Source organism: Dryobates pubescens, chromosome 15 (assembly GCF_014839835.1).
Source record: "Dryobates pubescens isolate bDryPub1 chromosome 15, bDryPub1.pri, whole genome shotgun sequence".
NCBI lineage: Eukaryota > Metazoa > Chordata > Aves > Piciformes > Picidae > Dryobates > Dryobates pubescens.
In genome coordinates, this window is record NC_071626.1 from 5828519 (window position 1) to 5852579 (window position 24061).

At 45.0% G+C, this 24061-nt stretch overlaps 1 protein-coding gene across 1 annotated transcript in view; it reads right to left on the reverse strand.

Moving 5' to 3' along the window:
- Positions 1-1708: 1708 nt before the first annotated feature.
- GRIN2B (glutamate ionotropic receptor NMDA type subunit 2B) overlaps positions 1709-24061 on the reverse strand; it is a 214178-nt gene continuing 191825 nt past the window's right edge. The window contains exons 10-13 of the mRNA XM_009902433.2: positions 10354-10514; positions 8126-8313; positions 5480-5718; positions 1709-3655 (exon numbers count right to left, since the gene is read on the reverse strand). Of these exons, the coding sequence (XP_009900735.2) occupies positions 1748-3655; positions 5480-5718; positions 8126-8313; positions 10354-10514 (2496 nt within the window). The 3' untranslated portion in view covers positions 1709-1747. The remainder of the gene's footprint in view (positions 3656-5479; positions 5719-8125; positions 8314-10353; positions 10515-24061) is intronic.

Sequence of the window (24061 nt, forward strand, 5' to 3'; positions counted from 1 at the left end):
GCTCACTTTCTTTTAGTTTAACTTGCATCTGAAATGATACAATGGGAAAAAAAAAAATCCAAACACTCTCTTTTTGATACTAGGTGCACCAGGAAAGCTGTCACTACAACTGCAGGGATGGGAAACCTTAGGCTATTCCAGCTTTGCACTTGTGCTAGTATCTCTCTCTCACACAGAGGCACAAGTACACGTACACACGCATCTCAGCCTTGCACATCTTGTCTTCAGCCCTCATCAGAAGTTTCTGTGGCCTCTGACATTTATTCAAACACACCCCTTCCCAGGAAGACAAGCAGCGTCCTTCCCCTGTACATTCAATAGTAAATATACACATGTATTTCCCACGGATGAGCACAGCCTCCTCCCATTTCCACATGTGCAAGGAGGCATTGAAACAGTCCAAAAGCACCACCGCCACCACACGCACCCTTTCATGGCAATTTTTTCCCTCTCCAGCACCATGCCAGCATTGGCAGAGGATACCCTCTTGATTTTGTTCCAACCTGCTGGCCAAGGTTATGGAGGGCAGAAGGATGAAAACCCTTCTTTCCTTTCTCCCCTCACTGGAAGGACATGCCAAAAGAGGCTTGGTGTGCCCTGAAGTGACAGTGACAAAACTCCCCACCTTTCCCTATGCTTTAGCTCCATTCCACTGTGTTTGCTATCCAGACACCTTAGAGGATTGTGGGTTTATTTTGCTTTCTCCACAGACATTTCAAGTATAAAGTTATCGCATACACTCACATGTAGACTAGCCCATGCTGCATACTGCTCCCACCCTTGAAGTATGTCACAACTGGCAAGCAGTTCACAGCTAACAAACCAACCCTGCACCCAAACTCCTCTCATTTCAGTGCAAACCAGCATCCCCTGTCAGAGATCCCAGCAATCTCCCTGACTCCAGGACTGCTTTTCCAAACTCAGACCCCACTCCCTTTTCATCTCTCCCATTGGTCTGCCACAGATTCAACTACTGTAACAGCCATCATGAAACCTCTAGCCAAATGCACAGACAAACCTTCTCTCTCTCTCTCTCTCCCCACAACTCCCAACAGACAATTCAAAATTTTAGCATAAAATTTCTCAGCATATACGCAAATATATATATATATATTTCAGCCCTAAACCCCCATAGTCTTCACAAAATAATGTAACGAGAACCTCGGTATAGCTAACATAGAAGTGCATCATCAAGTCAGTCATGTTATTCTCCCTTCACTTTCTCCATCTATCCAAACATTACCCTTTTTTAGGCAGTTTTAGGAAGAGTTGCCTGAGCAAGCACGTTTTCCTGCATGTCCATTACACTGCTTCTGCTGTCTCCTCCTGCCACACGCACGTGTGTGGCCGCATGCCTTTCTTTGCCGGGAGCCAGCAAAAGTGAAACGCTAGAGTCACTGCCACTCCCCCTCAGCCCTCCCCTTCCCTGCCTTCTTCTCCGCTTCCTGAAATCACGAGCAAGGATATCCAACTCTGACGTCACTGTAAAGTGCAATGGCCAGGAATGGAGGAGAATGGAAGGAGCAAGAATGTGGAAAAAGAGATAAAAGGGGAAGGGGTGGGAAAGAAGAGGAGGAAGAGGGGAAACCAAAGAGGTGGCACTTGTCACCAGTGCTGCACTACTCAGAACTCCAGTATCCTACAAAGTAAGGACAATCCAGGAGAGTAGCCGATGGGATTGGTCCCACCCCACCCTCCCACGCTCCACATACATTCCCAGTCCCTCCCCGCGATCTTCCCCTCTCACTCAAACATCAGACTCAATACTGGAGAGTTTCTCATAAACATGCCCGTTGCTGGAGCCATTGAAAGCCCTGGGGTTTTTGTTGTTAGGCACACAGGGGTTGGACTGGTTCCCTATACAGATGTCCTTCTGGAAACGGGCTGGCACAGCCCCATGAAGGGCCGAGACCACCGGCTTGTTGGTGGTGACGATGGCTCGGAAGTCTGGCCTGGCTTTGGGCCCTCCTGCCACCACAGGCTGCCTGAAGAAATAAGATTTGCTGCCGTGGAGCAAGCATTGGTCATCCCCAAAAGTGGGGATGAAAGGGTTTTGGGTGACCCGGTCGGGGTAGAGCGACTTGCTGAGCATGTAGCCCCCGCTGCTGCCGGGGTTGTTGTGGTGGTGGTAGCTGGTGGCGGGCACTGAGGACTTGTTGTTGGCAAAGGTGGTCTCACTGGCTGGCATCTCAAACATGTGGGCGTAGGGGCTCCCCTCCATAAAGCGGCCCTTGTCCTTGAGGCTGACGCTGCGGGGGGCCAGGGCCGAGTCATCCTTCTGCAGGTCCACAAAGGTGTCATAGGAGTGCTGCCGGCGGAGCTTGTTGCGGTTCTTCTTCTGCACCTTGGAGGCAGAATTGGAAGGGCTTTGAGGATATTTGGAGGAGGAGGTGGCACTAGTGGCCACGGGCACAGGGGCAGGCGGCTGGTCCAGCTCTTGGAGCGAGTTGTCCTCACTGATGTCGTACAGGTTACCTGCTTTCTTGCAGGCCTCGCAGCGGATGCAGGCCTGGCGGGTGGAGTTCTGCCCCACCACCGATGGCGTGTAGTTGTGCAGTTTAGAAGGGCAACTGCGGCAGAAATTAGCCCCGGTCCGGTCCTCCCAGTCTAGGTTGGTCAGATTCTTCTCCCACGGCGCCGGGACCCCACTCACAACGCCATGCTTGTGCTCGTTGCCTCCGCCAAACTCGCCCGAGCCATGCTTGTGGTGGGCCCTGTTGGTGCAGGATCCACCCCCTCCTCCTCCCGTGTCACGCTTGAACTCATCTCCTCGCTCTTTGTAGATATCCGTCAGATCCACGTGTTCCCAGTGTGGCGAGTTCTCCTTGGCCCTAAACTGGTCCAGATAGAAGTCCCGTAGCCCTTCCTTGTCCCTGAAGTAGCGCTTGTGGTCCGGCGAGCGAGGCGGGCGCCGGCGGTAGGACAGTTCTATCTCATCAAACTCCCGCCTGGACTTGGCAGAGGCCGGGCGCTTCTTCAGGCTGTCCTTGTACTGCTGCTTCCGCCGCTTAGCCGCGTTGCCCTCAATGTTGCCATAGGTGACTGTGTGAGTGGAAATGTCAGAGACGTCCGAGCGGATCAGGTCATCGTGGGCCCCGCTGCCCCCGTAGCGGTCGCCCTTGAAAGAGAACTTGCCGTAAAGGTCACCCAGCTGGCTGTGCTTGGCAGGGGGTAATCCCAAGTCCAAGGGCTTCTTCCCGATGGACCGTGACTGGGCGTTGAAGGGCGGGTTGTCACAGTCGTAAAGCCCGTCGATGGAGCTGGTGCTGCCAATGCTGTGGGGGCGATGGTGGTGGTGGTAGTGGTCCTGATACACGTTGCTGTCCTTCAGCTGGAGGTTGCCAAAGGTCCTTTCCACCTCACTAATATAGTCACTAAAGAGGTTCTCCTCACAGGGTGGGTTGTTGTAGGACTTGCAGTCTGAGTGGGTGAAGCTGCGGCGGTGCTCAGAGATGTCATAGACCGAGGATTCACGGCGGATAAAGTCCAGGGCACTCTGTGGTGAGCCATTGACTCCTGACAGGTTGGCCATGTTCTTGGCTGTCCGAAGCAGGCGGAGGATGTTGGAATGGGTATTGTTCATAGTTGCCGTGGGAGAGTTCATTGCTGACTGGCGTTCCTCGATGGCCACACCATGGATGCAGCTGTAGATACCCTGAAAGGAGAGAAAGCAGGAAGGTCAGTGGCCCTGCAAAGAGCACACAAAAGGGGACCTAAGACTGGGAAGCACCCTGTGCAGCAACAGTGTGTTCCTGTAGGACAGCAAGGCCTGTCAGACTTCCATCATGAAGCACAATCAAATCAAATTAAATCAGACCTGTTCTACCAACCCCTACTGCTCTGCCCCTTTTTTGCCCCTCACATTTTTCCTTCCCCTCCTTTCCTTTTCCTGTGTTTTGCTTCATGTCCTATCTGTAGGATGTAAGGATACCTACCTGCATCTGTTAGAGTTACTGAGATCCAGTGAGTGTAACATGGAATTGCAAATGGGGAAAATAATATTCTTGGAAACAAAAGCACCAAGAAAAATGATTTTGTGCAGCTGAGAGGAAAAAAGTCTGGTTTGGCCCTTGAAATTCATCTGGACATCAGTGAATCAACAAGAGAGGAGCTATCTTAAGAAGGGAACAGCTTCATTTGTCATAAACTTAGCCACATTAATAACCAGTATGGATTAGAAAAGGAAATGGAGAAAGGGAAGGGCTGTCAAATAGGTATTTAGGGGTTTTGCATCTGGTTGAGTGAGGTACAATAGAATATTTAATTGCATTCTGTCAAATTTAACAATGATAACAGGCTCCAAATTGGCATCCCTGAAAGCATAAGTCCTCTATTCAACCTCAAATCAGACAATAGAAGTGCTTGATTCCTCCACATTCCCTACGACTTCATTCAATCTCTGACACAGGCTGTTTGCAAGGGCTAACCCTAGGAGCAGAAGGAAAAGGGCTCATTTATTCCCTAGCCTGCTAAATGACATTTGCTGCTTAATGTCAGTTGTGAAATGGACACCATCACATTGTGTTACCACAATTTCTCAGCAGCTAGTGGATGACTAGCATTTTGCAGACTTCTCACCAACTTGCCCATCCAACCACATAACCCCAGAATGAAAGAACCTGTACTTTGCTAAGGATCACCAAAAAAGCCGTCCCCCATCTCGTCTTCAGAGTAAACCAGGTTAGAAACTGATAACGTAGGAGAGGCTGTACCTCTGCACTCAAAACATTTTGTCATTTCTCCTCAATGATATATTATGTAGCAATTATATATTCCTTGTACAATCAAAGATAATTCTGTTACCTAGGACACTGAGGTCAAAAATGCCAAAAGTTGACCTCACTTCAGAATGGACCAGAACAAGAGACCAATGGCTTGAAAGAAGGGAAGAAAGCTCTAAGTGGAGCATTGCTCCTTACTCTAATACTAGAAAGATGACTCAGAAATGACTGGAATCTGCTTTAAATGTAAATATTATACCCTATGGCAGATTTGCATACAGCAATTGCTAAGTTTATGTGGCCATCCTTTCTGTATGGTTTAGGGCATGGCTTTTGGTTAGGGATTTCTGACTGTCCATGATAGCACACTTCTAGTTAACATAAGGTCAGCTGAAAAGCTTAATATGGAAGCCAATGAAAAAACTCTTGGATTTCCAATCACGTTATCCACCATTACTTGGTCCTCAAACACAGCCTCCTCACAACTTACTTTAGAGCAGTAGATAATTAGAGTGAACTTCTCTTTCTACTGCATTTTCATTTGCATTTCCATGACCATAATCCAGCAGAGACCAGAGATGTCACAGAAACACATTAGAGGCTCTTGAAATATTAACAGTGAAATAACGCCAGCCTTTATCCTGCAGACCATCACTCTGTGCCAACTGGGGGTGAGACAGTCTGGATGGATTTCCCCATCTCCAATATCTAGGACTGCAACAAGTCTCTATTCCTCCCCAATAGCTAATGACACTCACCCTGCTGATGGAGAAGACCACACCAGGCTTGCCAGAGCAGACACCCATGAAGCAGTGGCGGAACTGCCAGTAGAAGAGATGCTCACAGATGAAAGTGATGAGACTGAGGGCCATGGCTGCTCCCAGCATGTAGAAGACACCTGCCATGTTATCTATATCCAGCTGGCTGCTCATAACCTCATTCTTCTCATTGTGACAAATGCCAGTGAGCCAGAGCGCTTCCAGCTCCTCCATCTCCCCTAGAAAGACAGGAAGTAGGGAAGACAGTTACATGGCTGCTCAAAGAGCTTAAACTGGGGCAGACTGAAAGCTCAAAGCTGCTCTAAGGCCATTTCCAGATGCTCTATATCCACATCCATTATGCCCATGAAATATCCCAACTGCCCTTCTGATAGGGGCAAGTGTCATTTGTCAGAGGAAACAGGAGAGGATTTTTCCACAGCCAGATGTTAGCTACAAAAAGCTATGCCACAGGGATACTTGCCAAATGTCCACAGAGAAAGGCTGAAAAAGTTTCCCACCAGATTACTGAAGGCCTGGCCTCACAAATCGATGACTGACACAGGTAGACAAAAATGAGTCTCTTCCAAATGAAAGCACTGTGCACTTCAAAACTCAAAATGTTGATTTTTCTTTTTCTTTCTTTTTTTTTTTTTTAATCAAAATGCCTGCTTTTGAGTTTGTTTCCACAGGTCGTTAAAACGAGCTGCAATGCTCCCAAAAATATCTGTGCATTTTTATTTGTTTTCCTTCCCTTCAATTTTGTCCACACTCAACATTTTCAAGCCATTTGACCAATCAAAAAAATCCTACTAATTTGTAGCAGCTAGGAACAAATGTTCTGTAGTCTAATTTTATACTCCACTTACTCCCATTATGGCCTTTTCGTGAGAGGAGGGAGAGGGAGAGAAACACATACACACACAGAGTGAGACAGTCAGAAACAAACTCATTTTGCAGGTTGCCAATTCTCTTCATGCTGTTAGGAATGTTGTATTTTCACATTTTCAAGCTTCAGTCCAGTGACAAGGGGGAAAACAACAAAAAAATCTTTATATTTATGCAGTGGCCTAGCAGAGCCTTTACAGATTTATGGAGAACTTAGGTCTTTTTATGAAATAATACATACTAGGCTGTTTAGGAGACAGAATGCCCTATCCATCAATTGGCCAGTTTTCTACGGAAGTATACCAGAGTGATGTTCTTTCCATATTTATTAGACAATCTGTTATATTCAGATTTCAGGGGCAAAATATTTTACAAATAAAATAACCTGTGAATTTTGTGAATCATAGAATTGTCAAGGTTGGAAGGGACCTCAAGGATCATCCAGTTTCAACCCCCCTGCCATGGGCAGGGACACCTCACACTAGATCAGGTTGTTCAGAGCCACATTCAGCCTGGTCTTAAACACCTCCAGGTATGAGGCTTCCACCACCTCCCTGGGAAACCTGTTCCAGTGTCTCACCACCTTCATGGGGAAAAACTTTTTCCTGACATCCCATCTGAATCTACCCACTTCTAGTTTTGCTCCGTTCTCCCTAGTCCTATCACTACCTGATAACCCAAAAAGTCCCTCCCCAGCCTTCTTGTAGGCCCCCTTCAGATACTGGAAGGTCACAATAAGGTCTTCTTTGAGCCTTCTCTTCTCCCAGCTGAATAGCCCCAAGTCTCTTAGTCTGTCTCCATAGGAGAGGTGCTCCAGCCCTTTGATCATCCTCATGGTCCTTCTCTGGACACATTCCAGCACGTCCATATCTTTGTTGTAAGAGGGGCTCCAGAACTGGACACAGTACTCCAGGTGGGGTCTCACCAGAGTGAAGCAGAGGGGGAGAATCACCTCCCTTGACCTGCTGGCTATACTTCTAACATTTACATTTATATATGTAAAAAAGGACACAGCAAGATGTAATGTGAATGGAAAGGGAAAGTCAGGGAAATTTTTCCTAAAAAGGATTTCCTTAGCCTGTTAATATTTTTATTTCTTTTTTTTAATAACAGCAATTTCCTTTTAAAAGATGACATTAACTAGGTAAGTATAATGTTCTGATTAAATCTCATTCCAAAATACTTCTCTCAGTCTCAAGACCTTCTAATTAAATCTCACTCCAAAATATGCATCTGAGTCTCAAATCCTTCCTTGTTTTGGGTGTTTGGTTTGTGGTGGTTTTTTTTAAGGTTTTGGAAAATGTGAGTTAACTTTTCTATCCAGATATTTTTTATCCTTTAATTTTGTACACTCTGCATTGCTTGATCCTGTCTAGAATGATAAAGCATGGGATGACCATGGGAAGTCCAGTATAATTAGTGGGTTTAGTCATGACAGAACCTCAAAGGTAATGAAATCTTTACACCAAAGATCTTGTTTTTACAAGGCATTCTTCACACAAGGTATTTTTCACAAACACATCTGAGCTGGTTCTATGAAACCTTTAGTGCTTTTGACATTGCTTTTGATATTGATCAACAACATAAAACAAGTGACATCCTCACATTTTTGGTGCAACGCCTCTAAACAAACCCTTGTTAATGACTTCCTGTTCTCAACTCAAGTCTGAAGCAACAGAGTTAGGGACTTCTGTTTCTTCTGTGTGAAACTTAGTACTTCCTAGGAAAACTCCAGTGCCTCTTTTTCTTGTCACTCACCATCTCCAAAGAGCTGTAGAATGGCAAGATCAACCTGGCGCTTCCAGCCTGAGTCCTTTTGGATGGCGATGCCATAGCCAGTGGAGGCAAACACTTTCCCACTCCCAATCGTCACCAGCTTGCAGCCTTCATCTCTGCCAGCCATGTAATTTAGCACTGCTGCATCATAAATGAAAGCATCCAACTTCCTGCACAGGTGCAAGAAAGAAGAGAGGTAGAATACACACAAAAAGTAGAATCTGTGTGAGTTCAAAGATGTTCTCAGGTAATTAAGGCAGAAATGAACTTCTTTCAGATAGACCACGGTAGGTTGCATCTTCATTTTCATCAGAACTAACTCAAATCTGAGGCTACCTTATAAATGAGGGCTGTCTATTTCTTTCTGACTCTGTGATAATCACCATTTCTGATCTGAAAGAAAATTTGGAATACAAACACAGGACAAGATAAAGATGAATGAAGAGGAAGTGGAGGGGATATATAGTCCTAAGAATAGCTCATACTTCTGTGCTGCCTTTCATCTCAAAGGAACCTAAAATGCTTTATAAAATGTATCAATAGCAGATAGCAAAGCAGGAGTTGGACTAAGGAAAAATTATCTCCAATTCAAAATGCTGGCATAACTTAAGTGAGCCACATGGAATTTTTTTAACTCCTCAGTTGCTGTGAAAAGCACTGCTGGATCTTTACTGATATAAAGTGGCCACGACAGCAACTTTATGGTTTACCACATTGAGTAGCGCTCTGGTGCAAAGTGCTTAGCTGAAAACCACATGAAAAATTCTATTTCAATACAGAGAAATCCCCATTATGGTCTGGGACAGATAGACAGCACAACACATTGATGAATGCCTTCCTCTCACTGCAGCAAATTGATTTGGGGGGGGGGGGGGGGGGGGGGGGGGCAGACTCAGGGGGCTGCATCTTCCACACAATCAGAGGCAGCCAACAAGCAAATCCTCCCACTAGATCTGATAGGAAGTACTTCCTGGTGAAAGACCAAAGGGTCTTTCATGTGCACATTCTCACACCCATGCTATTTTCTCAACCCACCCCTTTCACATACATTTTTCCAAGATGGCAATGATCTCAGTTCAAGGGTGGATCTATGAGGAAGTCTGTCCAAGGGTGGTTATGAAGCCAGGATGACATCTACCACAAGTGAAGAGCTCTAGTTCATCCATATATTTCCAAGACACTGCATATTTATTTCCTGGATTATGACTATCCTGGCACACCTACCTGCCCAGGATGGCATCCAACAATGGTACAATCATTTATAATGTGCTGTGTGCCTCTGAACCTGACAAACAGGTTTAAGGACATTCAGTCAATCTGCTAATTAAATTGGCTGAACATCTTCATTTGTGCTTTGGAATGAACTTTCTTGTAAGAGTGCAACAGAAAGATAAGCAAGTATGTGGTCTACTTTTTTTTTCCACTGGGGCTGGGCTCTGACAGCCAAAATGGTCATCTTCAGGAGGAAGGCTTTTCAGGTTAGGTCCTTTACAGATTCTCTGCTATTAAAATAGGATGAGCTGTTCAAACATACTTTTTCCTAATGTTTTTTTCCTCACATTTCCCAAAGTACCCAAGGAAATGCTCCCATTTTATATAACTTCCTTATTATTCAAGTGTTTCAGTCAGCCCTTGATACTAAAATATGCTGGAGAGAAGGGCTACTTCCCAACTACTTGCTTCAAGCACACCTTCCATTACACTACATTAGTTAGTGATACACTGGGGTGGGATTAGTCTGACAAAGATTGTTGCAGCTTCCTGATTAACATACTCTTTTATACACAGAAGGAGGGAAAACAAAGGAATTTCCAGATGACAGCATAAACACTCTGAACAAAACTTTGTCTACAGAGGTTTGTGGGCTTCTCCTGTGTATGCATAAAGACCCATCAGCATGAAACATCTTAGTGAAGTAAGGTCTTTGGGACTAATACGCACAAGGCAAATGGGCACGGGGCAAATGTACACAGGGGTACAGATAATGCTCTCCTTTTATTTATTTATTTTTAATAGTCTTATAAATTCAGCAAGCCCAGCAACTTTTATACAGATGTCAAAATGAAGCCACAATTATTCTCTTTTACTGTGTGTGGTCTTGGTGTTCTTTTAAACATGGATGGAGGCTCACTTTCCAAACCCCACCAACTTCTTTCCAGTCAGAAAGTCAGGTTTCTCTGGTGAGCAACCGTGGAAGAAGAAAGCCTTACCCAGTCTTCAGTGAGAACAATGCATCATCCACCCCTCTCTGATTGAACTTCACCATGTAGCTGTGCATTTCAGGGTAGTTGTTGCGGATGTTCCTTTCTGTGCTGCCGTTGGGAACTGTCCCAAAGCGGAAAGGGGGGGAGAAGTCATTGGGTTTCTGGAACTGGAGAGACAGAAAAAGAACATTTCTCACAATCTTTCAGCAAGAAGCAGTCATCTGAATGGAAGAGCACACTCTCCTTGGAATGTAATTCTGATTTATTCTACTATATGTCGAAAACATTATTGAAAAGATACTATATTGCACTGTTTTCATCACAGGCATCCCCTGTTGGTGCCTAAGAACCAAGAAGTGAATATGAGCACCCCAGACTTCTTGTCCATTTTGGACTAAGTGCATAAAATAACTAGAGGTTAAAAGAAGGTTAGATAAAAGGGGAAAGGAAAAGGAAAAGGTAACAGCAGCTTTGGAACACAGTCAGTTTAAGGTTGTTCAATAAAATCCATGTGTATTCTATCCAGTTCCTAAGCATGATCTGTTTCAGCTCTGTAGGTGCCATTGCACATCCTGATCCTGACTGAAGTAGAAAAGCAATTAATGAGGAGAGATGCCTCTCAGAACACCTCACACCCTCTTCAAGAATGATCAGGCAAATGCCCTAAATAAATTGTGATTAGCATCTGCAAGTTACTAGTAACATTTGAAGCCCAGAACAAAGCTGGCAGAGTACTCCAAACCCTTTTGCTGCTCCCAAGAAATACATTCATCATAACATTGTCGTACAGCTGCAAGGCTGTGAGATTTTATATGCTACTTGCTTAACTCAAGACATAATCAATGCTCTCTGGGGTTTTATGAGCAGTAAAATTTAGACTGTCAATTATGAAGACTGCTTAAAACCCCTAGACCCAGCAAATGGGAAGAAGCACAGAACTGCAAGCCAGGAACTGAATAAGCAGCAAAGTAAAAGATGCAAAGGTAAGTTCAGTGGAGGGAAGCTCCCTCCTTTCTTGATATATCAAACAGCTTGTCTGGTGCTAGTTCTTGAATCCCAACTGTGACTTTGTGTTTACATCATCCTGAGAAGGACACTAAGAACATACTAACAGACCACAGTTCACCTGATATATTAAAATATACAGCCATGTACTGCCATCCTCTACAGTGGAAATGGGCTACAGCTATAGCTTAAAATCTATAGTCTATAGCTATACCTTAAAAAACATGTTGGTGACACCTTAAAAATCATGCAGATGACACTTGTTCTCCTGGAAGCCAGTTTGGAACCCAGTCAACTCAGCTGAGGCCAAAGCCACTAAAGCAGTGTATCTCATTCCCAGCATATCAGCAATAAGGCCAACCAGGAGCTGTGTCTGTGGGTAGGTGAACACACTGTTTACATCACCTCTTTCTCTGCACCAGACAACTCATCTGGCTGTGTAAGGAATCATCTCTCCAGTCTGGATGGTGAGATGGGCTAGCTTGTTCATGCACACAAGCGTGTGAGAGAAGATTCATGTCCTACTGCTTTAAGTCAACAGAAAACATCAGGATTGGGTTCTGAAACACAGGTTGGCACATCACCAAAAAGAAGAGGTTTCACATAGCATAAAACAGGCAGTAAGGTGGCTCTTTGAAACTTGTCACACTCCCTAGGGATGAGGACAAACTCATAGATATCAAAATCTGTAATGAAAGCAAACTTTGATGGGAGAAAAATCCCTGCAGTGTGCTAAAAGTATTCCTTTTTTACCAAGCTGATTATCACAGCAGCTTAGGGGACCCATCAGAAGAAGGCCATTGCCATGCTGGATGCAAAGGAACAAAGCCTTCCCCGTGACATTCTCAAACAGGAGTTTGCAAAGTGGGCAGGTTGTTTCCCCAAAGCCTGCATAACCCAGCCTTGAAGACAGATGGGGCACCCCCCATCACCAATAGAGTAAAGTCTGCAGGACAAACAGCAGGCAGCCCCAACCAAGGATGATGTGCCCTCAGTTTCAGCATGCCCTTTGGAGAAGCAGCAGATATGTGAGCCTCTCTCTGGGCTCAAAGGCTGTTAAGAGAAGATGAGGCCCCAGCCACTGTTCACCCCCCATTGTCAGTGAAAAAATCTCTAGTCTCATTTGCTTCCATCACTGTGTCTATCAACCAGAATAAGAAGGATTATAGAGTCAGGCTGAGCTATGATGAAGGAAGCAATCCCACCTCTGAGCCATTTGTGGTCTGCTCTTAGAAGCTCTGGCGGTTTTAGGCTGTGCCTTTAAAAATTAGCTGCAGATTTTGAGCAGAAAAGTAGACAAATATAAACAATTCACTATTGGGTGCAAAAAGGGAAACAAAAGATTATTCTAAATGAATTTCATTGGCCAGAATGTGTGGGATGGATGCAGATGTACCCTAACAATCTTACACATTGCACTTCATTCCCATTCCTTCTTTTCTTCCCTTGTCTGGCTGTTCTGCTGGGAGGATAACGTTTCTGACCTTGAGATATGAGTAACACTGCTTTCTTCCAGCTTCTCTCTCTCTTTTGGTACAGGGGGTTTGGGAGGTTTTGGGGGGAGTGCAGCAGCTTCCCTGGTCATTTTGACCAGGGGGGTTTCCTTGCTGTTTTCTGATTGTAAATACCTGCATAATATTGTAAATATTGCATATTTTTGTACACATTCATTGCATTCCATTGTAGAGTGTAGTTTTTGCTTTGTAAATACAGCTGCCATTTGCTTCCAACTGAGCTGGTCGTGCTTAGTTAATGTGAATGGGAAACTTGAACCCACCACAGAAGCCAGAGGTGAAAGACTCCATATTTAACTTCTAACCTCCTGGACAATCAATAAATAAATGAAAACATTCCTCTTGGAGGAAATTACTGGGTTTGGCAACTGGAAAAAGCACAATTCTAGAGGGATCTCCAAAGAGCTCTCAAGAGCCAAAGACTGCTGCATCTTTCTGACTTCACTTCTGTCCCAGACAGCTCATTCTGAAGGAAGAAGACAACATACAAGCCTTCCCAGAAAATATATGGGACAGATTAGGAACGAGTGTGTCCTCTCCTAGCAACATAGTGGAGGAACATGTGTGGAGGAACTGGAGAAGATCCATAGGGAGGAAAGTCAATTGACATTGCTGTCAAAGAGTTCAGTAAGGAAAGCCACTTGTGAGGCCTCCCACAGAGGCTAGGAAAATGAGCCTGGTCAGACATGTCAGCCTCAGGGAAGCAGGGCACTTTGGCAGGCTCATCTAGGAGGGGGTCTGAGAGACATGAGATAGGAGCTGAGGCACAATGCAGGGGCCATCACATGGAGGTAGCCTGTGCAGAGGTAATCTCAATGCCTCTGTAAATATTGACAAAGGAATTAACCACAGATATCGACAGAAATGGTTAGAATTTAGATTAGTGAGAGAATTCTCCCATCATTTCATGTAAATGCTTCTCCTGCCATAGCCCTAATTCACAGCTACTCTACTCCAGGCATCTGCAAAGAGGAGTTTTGTCAGGCTCTGACAAAGAGTTGTGATAACAGGGGAGGGGAAGATAAGCAACTGCACCAGTTGCTGAGCAAACCCAGCTGCAGAGAGTCACAGGGAGTGGCAAAAGGGGTTGTACAGGATCCACACCTATAGGAGCCCCACATCACACTTCCCCACAGCAGGAGCCTTGTCCAGCTATCTACCTCAAGGGACCACTGCCTGAAAGGGAGACCACAGAACTCAGCTAGATGTACCCCACCCTGCAGTCTCCAGCTGACTTACTACGGGACCTAAGTCATGAGATGCTCCCCTTGTGTCCAAGGTGATGTGCCACCCTATGGGCCATGAGAAAAATCTTATGGAGCTCGCTTCACATCAAATGTAGGAGGAAGGTGGATGCTAGGCAAGGGAGTGGGAAGTAGAAAAGGGAAGTGTGCCTGAAGGGCTGGGGTAGCCCTGGGACATGAGACATCTGTGTTCGGAGCCCAGCAGTTTGCCTGCCTCTTCAGCCTTTCACTGCACAAATTGAAATCCAGAAGCGTTAAGTCCAAATCGCACCACGGCTTTGGGAAAGCAACCTCTGAGAGTCAGAGAGCAGAAATCCTCCTGCTCTGGAGAGCGATAAACACACAGGCTGGGGGCTATTAGCACATTCAGAGTGAAGAGCCCCTTTCCCACTTCCCCCCACACCTCGCCATGAGAGCTGTCAGCAGCAGCAGCGAGAATGGGTTTAAGTGACTTGTCTGGCAGAGCCGTTTCATTAGCAATTTGGAGCCGTGCCGGGCGGAAAGCAGCATTGTTCTCAGATGTTCGAATATCAATCTGCATAATGAAACAGGTGATAGAAGCTCTTCCCATTCAGGCAGCCGTGATTGGAGGGGATTCAGGGATGAGGGGAAGGGGTTATGTCTAATTGGCCACAATTAATTCGATGAGGTATTTTTTTTTTGGTCAATATATTGTCTATTGCCAAATGGTTCCTACAGAAAAGCGCATCTGCACTTATTTATCTGCCTGATGTAGGCCCTGTTTGCACTGTAAAGTGTTTGCCAATAGCATTGAAAGCAGTTTCCCAAACTCAGCAAGCTTTCACAACAAAAAGGCTCCTTTTTATCAGTTGATCTACTTCTACACTGCTTTTACAGAAAGAAAAAGGAGAGAAAAAAAAAAGATCATCCCCTGCTGGATAACTTAATGAGCTGGCAAAACTTGGTGTGAATGTGTGTAGTGCCTTGCCCTTACACAGCTCCTCTGGAAGGGCTCCTTTCCCTTTGCAAGACCCAGGCTTTCAGTTAAAATTTTCTGGCACAGGAAGCTCCACAGTTCTGACCCATCAAAATAAGGTCCTCAGGTTCAGCTCCTTTGTTAGCTGCAAGTCCAAAGGAACTTCAGCCCATAATAGATACTCTGCATTCACTTTCATATGCCAAGTTGAGACTCTCCAAGGAATTTCATGGAATCATAAAATGGCAGGTTGGAAGGGGCCCTAAGGATTATCTGGTCAAGCCTTTCTAGGTAATTGTATAGTTGAAATGAGGTATCCCAGCTGAGTCTTAAAACTGAGTCCAGTGTAGGGGAATCCACTATTTCCCTTGGGATATTATTCCAATGTCTGACTGTTCTTATGGCAAAAAATTTCCCTCTGATTCCAATCAGAATCCCCACCAGGGGTAACTTGCACCTCTTGTCTTTTCCATCTGTAAAAAGGAATCTTCACCTTCTTAGTAGCCACCCTTTGTGTGCTGATACATGGCAATAAGGTCTCCCCTAAGCCTTCTCTTCTCAAGGCTGAACAAACCCAGTTCTCCCAGCCTTTCTTCATACAGCAGGGCTTCTAGTCCTTCAATTCACCCTGCAAGCCAGTGTCTCATAGCCCCTGTGTCAGATCTGCCAGCCTCTTTGTGATATTTTGGCTACACTGATGCAACTAAATTTGCTCTAGACTTTTACATGTGCACAGCTGAACCTAGCCACTGGACCATTTGGCCCCTGGGACAGTTTCTACCACCAAAAATACAGGGAGCCAGCTGCTGTGTGACCACCACTCTCTGGAACTTGCTCATCAAGCATCAGTCACAAGCTTCTGCACAGGCACCTAGAAGCAGCACTCTGCTTGCTCTTTTGGCAGCTGTACAACCAGCAGACATCTGTTATGGCACAGGCCAAATATCTCTGAAAAACATGGCATTTATTAGTCAGCTGCAACATAAGATTTAGTGACATGAGCAAAGTCCATGCTCAAGTGTGTAATTTTAGCACAACCTCTCTGTGTTGCCCAAAGATTCCTGATTGTCCCCTCTTGCTCTAGTTTTTGAAGACTGTTGAGCAGTTTCTTATCCATGTCCGTGCACTGGAGCTAAAGAGGCACAGTTATAAAATAGAATAGAATAGAATAGAATAGAATAGAATAGAATAGACCACACCACACCACACCAGGTTGGAAAAGACCTTTGAGATCAAGTCCAACCTATCATCCAACACCATCTAATCAACTAAACCATGGCACCAAGCACCCCATCCAGTATCTTCCTAAACACCTCCAGTGATGGTGACTCCACCACCTCCCTGGGCAGCACATTCCAATGGCCAGTCTCTCTTTCTGTGAAGAACTTCTTTCTAACATCCAGCCTAAACCTCCCCTGGCGCAGCTTGAGACTGTGTCCTCTTGTTCTGGTGCTGGTTGCCTGGAGGAAGAGACCAACCCCCCACCTGGCTACAACCACCCTTCAGGTAGCTGTAGACAGCAATAAGGTCTCCTCTGAGCCTCCTTTTCTCCAGGCTAAGCAACCCCAGCTCCCTCAGCCTCTCCTCACAGGGCTGTGCTCCAAACCCTTCCCCAGCTTTGTTGCCCTTCTCTGGACACATTCCAGCGACTCAACATCTTTCCTAAACTGAGAGGCCCAGAACTGGACACAGGACTCAAGGTGTGACCTAACCAGGGCTGTTTGTGCAGTTTTCTCAGTCTTTCTTTGCAAGCTGTACTATAGCAAGACCTGCAACCATTTTTGTTGTTGTCATTTGGCTTTAGCCAGTAGGTCTTTCCTTGACTTGCCTTTGGCTGGGGAACATACTCCCCACCATACCCAGAACAATCTGATCAGAATTCCAAGATGGTGAGAGAACATTAAACTAAAAAAAACCTCTCAGTCAGACAATAAAAGCATTGCTAGTGAGAGTTAATGCATGTCATTACTTTCCTCAGTGCCTCTCTATGTTACATAATTTTCCCTCTGTCCTTTAGTCCTGCTATCTGCAGCTTGCAAGTTCTTCAAAGCTGTAACTCTCCTGATCTTCGTTCAAGTGGTGACCAGTTTGTTTCTGGAATGTCACTCATCACTGCCAGCACTATCTTCAGGGCTTTTGCTGTATTCTTTTCTTTATCCAGCTGGATCATGCACATAGGCACATCCACACAACTGTGTCCCACTACCTGTCCTAGTAGAAGAAGTGCTCCACAGATTCCCAGCATGAAGCCTTGGTCTATTGTCACAGGACACTTCTACATTAGCATCCCAGCTAGGAGCTGGAAACCTAGATCTTAGCACTGGTACAGTAATCTGCTAGGAGAAGAAGACTAAAGAGACTGTGCTGCTTATTCCTCTATTAGTCATTAATCTCTTGTACAGATAGTGCTCAAGCTTCATTCCTAAAGCATTCCCCTCTGCACAGTTACCTAGTTTTGACACTGCAGACACTTTTGAGTCCCAAGGTGGAACTCACAGCCATTTCTAAGTGACTACAAATTTTCAGATTATCTTTTATGCTAGCTTCACTTTCCTCTTTTCTGTATTCCCTCACAGGGTAGAGGATAACCTTCTACCTCCTATGCAGCAGCTCGGACTCTTTGCAGGTCAGAATCAAGTCATCACATCAACTCTTCCCGATTGTTTGGCTTAGTCACAGAAATCAGCCCTAAGACTGCAGTCATAAACCCCCAAATTCTTTTCTTTACCAAACAAACAATACATCCCCAAACAAAACAACAATCCCAAAGAAAAACAAACAAACAAACAAAAAGAGAAGAACGGACAGTACCCAACCCAATATTAACCCAGTTCTGGGAGGGCATAAAATCTCTTGTGCTTTCCCAGACTTTGACTTTGTGGTTTATCTTATTATTCAGTACTCAGTGATGTTTCAAATTCTCTGGTCTTGCTTTGCATACTGCATTCACTCATGAATTTCCCAAGATATGTCTAAGAAAGGAGTTATCAGTTAGTGCAGCTGACTGCCAGAAAGTTGGAGAAAAATTAAAGTCACTTTTAAAGGAAGATGCAAGGTGGGTCAGACCCATAAGCAAGAAGAGAAATATCAGTAAATGTCTAGTGGTGAAATAGGGACATACATGGGTCAGGGAAGGGAAAGGAGCAACCTAGGGACAATGGGGGGGGGGGGGGGGGGGGGGGGGGGGAGGTGGGAAGGGGGGCAGGTAAAAGCAAAAGAAGGGAGTTCAAATATAGCAACTTTAAAAATAGTTGTCCTTGTAAAATAACTGATGAAAGCAGAGATCCAATTGGTGGAAGAAGCTGCCATCACATGCAGTTATTGCCAGAGCATTGCACACAGTAGGACTGTACAGCCCCTCTGCAAGCTGGATTGCTATGTGCAGATCTGCTCTGTGATGCTTCTGCACAGAGAAGAAGGCTGAAAACCTTGGGCAGTGCAGTGTTGCCCCAAACAGATGGCATTTCAGGGGTCCCACATCTTCCATGGTCAAATCTACACTGGTCCACACTGGGACCACGCTGCCTTTCTGCTGTCCTGGGCATTATGGATACACCAGGCCTGTGGAGCTGTTCCAGGATCAAACTAGCACATATGGACAGAATCAACCATAACATCTGAGCTTCACCAGTCAGAGACAAAAGTTCCTTGTACAGCCCTTACTTTTAGGTGTGGTATCAGATGAGCATAATCATATCTGTTGCAATTAAGTAGGCTGTGTATCTAAGCTAAAGTTCACTAAATTTTTGCTATAATCATATCTGTTGCAAATAAGTAGGCTGTGTATCTAAGCTAGAGTTCACTAAATTTTTGCTTACATGCAGGTAGAGGATGGAGGTGATCTAATTATCCTAGTATCAAATTGTGCCATACATTCCATTCTTGGAAGTCAGCTTCCTCAGATGCTAAACACCATGGGGCAAAAGGCATCTACTGAACAATCTCATTCAAGAGCAGAATAGAAATGAGGGAGACAGAAAGGTGCCAGTTAGCACACTCATGCTAATATCATTAGAAGTGTAGATGTTCACTCAGAGGGAGAAAATTAACTGATGAAAAAGACTTTAGGAGGAGAGGTGGCAGCTAAGTGCAGAGGAGTTTGAAATCTGCTTTGTTTGCACATGAGACAGATGGTTAACATATTATGAAGCACTGAGAAATGCACAGAGGGTATAGTTTGGTAAGGGAGCAATTTCATTCCTCATACATTTTCACTAAGACAGGTCAGAGCCCCCCAACTTCTGAGAACTAATAGCAGCCAACCAGCTTCAGCACCCTGTATGTGTGTACCAACCACTGGGCATCAGAGCAAAACCCTGCACAGGTCTGGAAAACCTCACAAAGGTTTCACTGCACACAGATTTTTCATCCTATTAGAAAAGCCTAATCATCACATTAGAGCAATTTCTCAAGCACCTCTGCAGGGAGAGAGGCAAAGCAAAAAGTACAGCACTTGAGGCATGGCTGCTGGGGCATCCAACACCGTCTCAGGGATGGGAAATAATGCCCTGCTATAGCCTTCTGCAGAAAGCTGCTTCCCATCTGCAAGCAACACCACCAGAGAAATTAAAGCCCTGTCACTCCCTTGTGAGTCCTGGGGCACTGAGCAGGTATACCTGAAGCAAGCAAGCCTTAGGTGCCACCAAGACTCAGAGAAAGTTTGATTAGCCAAAGGCCTGGGAAAAGAAAAGGGCTTCTTTCCACCAGGTGAAGTAAAAATGCCTGGGAAAATAGGAAGTTACAACCTGCCAAATATTTATCAAGTAAATTCATGTACACATAACTTCAAATGTCATGGTCACTAGGCATGAATAATGGAAGTGCAGAGAGGGGCTGCTGCAGTGGGGTTTTTTTTCATTCTATAGATTTCTTCCTCCCATCCTCTTCCCACCAGCAAATCAACCCTCAGCATTCAGATGAAGGAGGTCAGTTCTCATCTCTCAGGCTCCCAAATCCTGGTGGCAGGGTCATTGTCTTTTATTTGACTGCAGAGTGCCAAGTACATTTCTGGCACCATATAAATAATAAATAAAAATATTCATTGCTTCCCTCTCCACTGACTTATACTGATGTGAGAAGCAGGACAGTCTATTGCTCCCCCCCTCCCAACCTTCTACTTACATAACTCTCCATAGATGGCTTTTTCCAGACTGCCAAACAATTAGTACAGAAGCAACCAAATTTGTCCAGAGCCTCCAAAGGGTTAGCTCCAAGAGACAGTTAAAAGGAAGATGAAAAGTAAGGATCAAGGCTTAGGAAAGGCCAGGACAACAGTGCAGTGGGGTAGGGTTGGAGGGGAATGCAAAGTGGCAAACTAAGGTCCATGCCATGGCTTCATAACTAGTATCCATCATTCAGTGACTCCCATCTGTGCCATCAGCAAAGCCCACAGGGTTACCTTTCTCCCTTTCCAGTAATGATCAATTAAAGCTATGGTCTGACTCAGAGTATCCCCTTCTCTTCTATTTTACCTCTCTACATTCTCAACTAAACTGCCTTATAACTGCCACTGATCCTGAAAAGTCCCATTACAAGTTTTTACTGCCATTAAAACCCTCCAGATCAACAGAGAAGAGAATCCTGAGAGACTGAGTCAAGGCTAAAGTGTATCACAGCCTCCTTGCATCTCTGCGCTACACAGCGCTGAGCTTAATAAGAAGAGGGAAAATGACAAAGAAAGTAGGACTGAAGCAAAGGGGGGAAAAAAAAAGCATGCTTAAAACCCACTGACTTTAAACATCTATAGCTTTAAAAATTACTGAATCACTTCCTAGCACACAGGCACAGAGGTTTGTTCCCTGGATCTCAGAAAGCCTAAAAATTGTGCCAACCCAAAGAGTGCAAAATGACTAAATCTGAGATAAACCTACCCAGCTACCACTGTGACAAATTACCTGCACTCATTTTTATGGAAGCAATAAATGTAAGTTACCAGTTAAAAAGATCTATCACTAACACACGATATGCTGTAGGTACTTTAATAGCTCAGGATTGTCAAGTCCAACTGATAAGCCTGCTCCACAAAGTTCACCCCTAAACCATATCCCCAAACACCACATCTAAAATAACCATTAAACACATCCAGGGTTGGTGACTCAGCCACCTCCCTGGGCAGCCCATTCCAATGTTTGACCACTCTGTGAAAAAAATAGTCCTTATGTCCAGCCTAAACCTACCCTGTTGCAGCTTGAGGCCACTAAAGAAATTCAACTACCCTACACTGCATCCAGTTGTGGTGTCCCCAGCATGAGAAGGACTTAGAACTGTTGGAGTGAGTTCAGAAGAGTGCCACAAAGATGATCCAAGGGATGGAGCACCTCTGCTATGAGGATAGGCTGAGGGACCTGGGGTTGTTCAGCCTGGAGAAGGCTCTGATGGGAACCTTATACTGCCTTCCAATACCTGAAGGGAACCTACAGGAAGGATGGAGAGGGACTTTCCACAGAATCACAGAATCACCAAGGTTGGAAGAAACCTCAAAGATCATCAAGTCCAACCTTTCACCACAGACCTCATGATTAAACCATGGCTTTCATAAAGGTGATTATCAGTAGGACAAGGGGGAATGGTTTTAGGGAGAGGGAAAGCAGGTTTAGACTGGATCTTAGGAAGAAGTTCTTCAGTATGAGGGTGGAGAGACACTGGAACACATTACCCAGGGAGGTTGTGGCTGCCCCCTTCCTGGAGGCATTCAAGGCCAGTTTGGATGAGGCCTTGAGCAACCTAGTCCAGCTGAGAGGCATCTCTACCCATAGCAGGGAGGCTGGAGTAGATGATCTCTAAAGTCACCTCCAACCTAAGCCATTCTGTAGTTCTATGATTCTAAGGTTTAAGGTTTTGGGTCTTGTGTTTTGCTGGTGAAGTAAGCTGCAGCAGACTCTGCATTTTTTAAAAGGTTCTAGTTTACTCACAAGAGGGCAGAGTTGGAAGTAGCATGGTCTAACTTCTGTCTGGCTAATTCATATCACTGTTGAAAGGTCTGCAGATTTTCTGACTTTGGACATGCACATGAAACTTCTTTTGTATGACACAGAAACATGTGAAAGTCAAATGAAAGACAAATATCTCTTCACAGTACAGTGCAGAGTCCCATGGATGACCTGTGCTGCCTCCAAGCTATCCACTTAGACAATCTTCTCCTTAAAGACCTTGCAAGGTACAAGACTGACCCTGCTTTTGGTCCCCTTGGAAAATGCCTAGCTGACAGATACACCTGCTTAGCATTTCTCTTAGACTTCTCCAGAGCAGGTATTTGTGGCACAAAAGCTGCAAGCTCAGTAAAGCATTTCACTTCAATCCTGTGAAGAACAGTCTGTTGACTTTACAGTCTCCACTCATGAGCGCAAACTTAAGCACCTGCTTAAGTGTTCTGCATATTTTGGATCCTCATCTAAATTAGATTTAATGTGCCACAGAGCACAGTGTGGGAAATCATTCATTCTCCAGTTTTATGACCAGGCATCTATTACTGCAGAAATACAGCAGGTTCTTTGCAGGTTTTTTCAGCGAGGCTTTTGCTTCGTATCAAAAGGAAACGTTTCCTTCACCTCAAAAGAACGTGTGTTGGTTTGTCTTCCAATTATCTCCTTCTGTCCCTTTCTATTGTTACAGGGGGAAAAAATCTTTATGTTTTTTGGTTTTTTTTTTTTTAATATAGGCCAATTTTATGATCAGTGACTTTAGAAACTCATAGAATCAGCCAGGTGTTGGAAGGGACCACAAGGATCACCTAGTTCCAACCCCCCTGCCATGGGCAGGGACACCTCACACTAGATCAGGCTGGCCAGAGCCTCATCCAGCCTGGCCTTAAACACCTCCAGGGATGGGGCCTCAACCACCTCCCTGGACAACCCATTCCAGGGCTTCACCACTCATGGTGAAGAACTTCTTCCTCATGTCCAGTCTGAATCTCCCCACCTCCAGCTTCATTCCATTCCCCCTCATCCTATCACTCCCTGATATCCTAAGAAGTCTCTCCCCAGCCTTCTTGTAGGCCCCCTTCAGATAGTGGAAGGCCACAATTAGGTCACTTTGGAGCCTTCTCTTCTCCCAGCCCCAACTCTTTCAGTCTGTCCTCACAGAAGAGGTGCTTGAGCCCTCTGAGCATCCTCGTGGCCCTTCTCTGGACACCTTCCAGCATGTCCATATCCCTCTTGTAATAGGGGCTCCAGAACTGGCTGCAGTACTCCAGGTGGGACAAGTCAAAAACACATGTCTAAAATAAATCAAAAATTAATGTGTTCCAAGTATATTAAAATAAGCTACTTAGGCAAACGCCAGAATTTTCCTCTGCTCTCTTATGATCTCCTGGATTGTGGTTGGTTTTTTTTTTTTTCCCCAGTAAAAATTTGGCCAGTTTTAACTCCAAAAACCTATCTGTTGTAAAAAAAAACCCCAACAGCTGACCTATGCTGCACAGACACAGGCCCTTTGCCTCAGTGTTGCATTGCCACCTGAAAAAGCAGGTAAGTCAGACACGTGTGTGTGAAGCTTCAGCAAGCTCTATTAATTTGCAAGCCTGCAGAAATCCACTCCTCTCCTTTCCATGTGATCTACAAAATGACCATCTTGCTACTTCATTAGCTTCTCTGGCATTTCCAACTAATTTATAGGCAAGGACACTATTTTCTTTTAATTAGTATTCTTAACCCACTGCTTTCTAAATAGTTTTATTTCATTGCCCTGCTGGCTGGCCACATTTGCTGGGGTTTTTTTTTATTCTGTTACTACTGCAAAATGAATGAAAATTACATAGAGCTATCAGATTATTTCACTCATTAGTTCATCTTATATAATCTTCCCTGGATTTATTGCCTTCGTTAGACTGAAGTACCGCAGGCACTTGTTCCTCTAACGTGTCTGAAGCTCTCCTGTTATTGGAAATTGGGTTAACCTCTCCTGATTACAGAATCCAAACCCGGGAGCTGACTGCACCATTCTGCCACAGGCCAGAGAACCATAGAATTGTTAGGGTTGGAAGGGACCTCAAGGATCATCCAGTTCCAACCCCACCC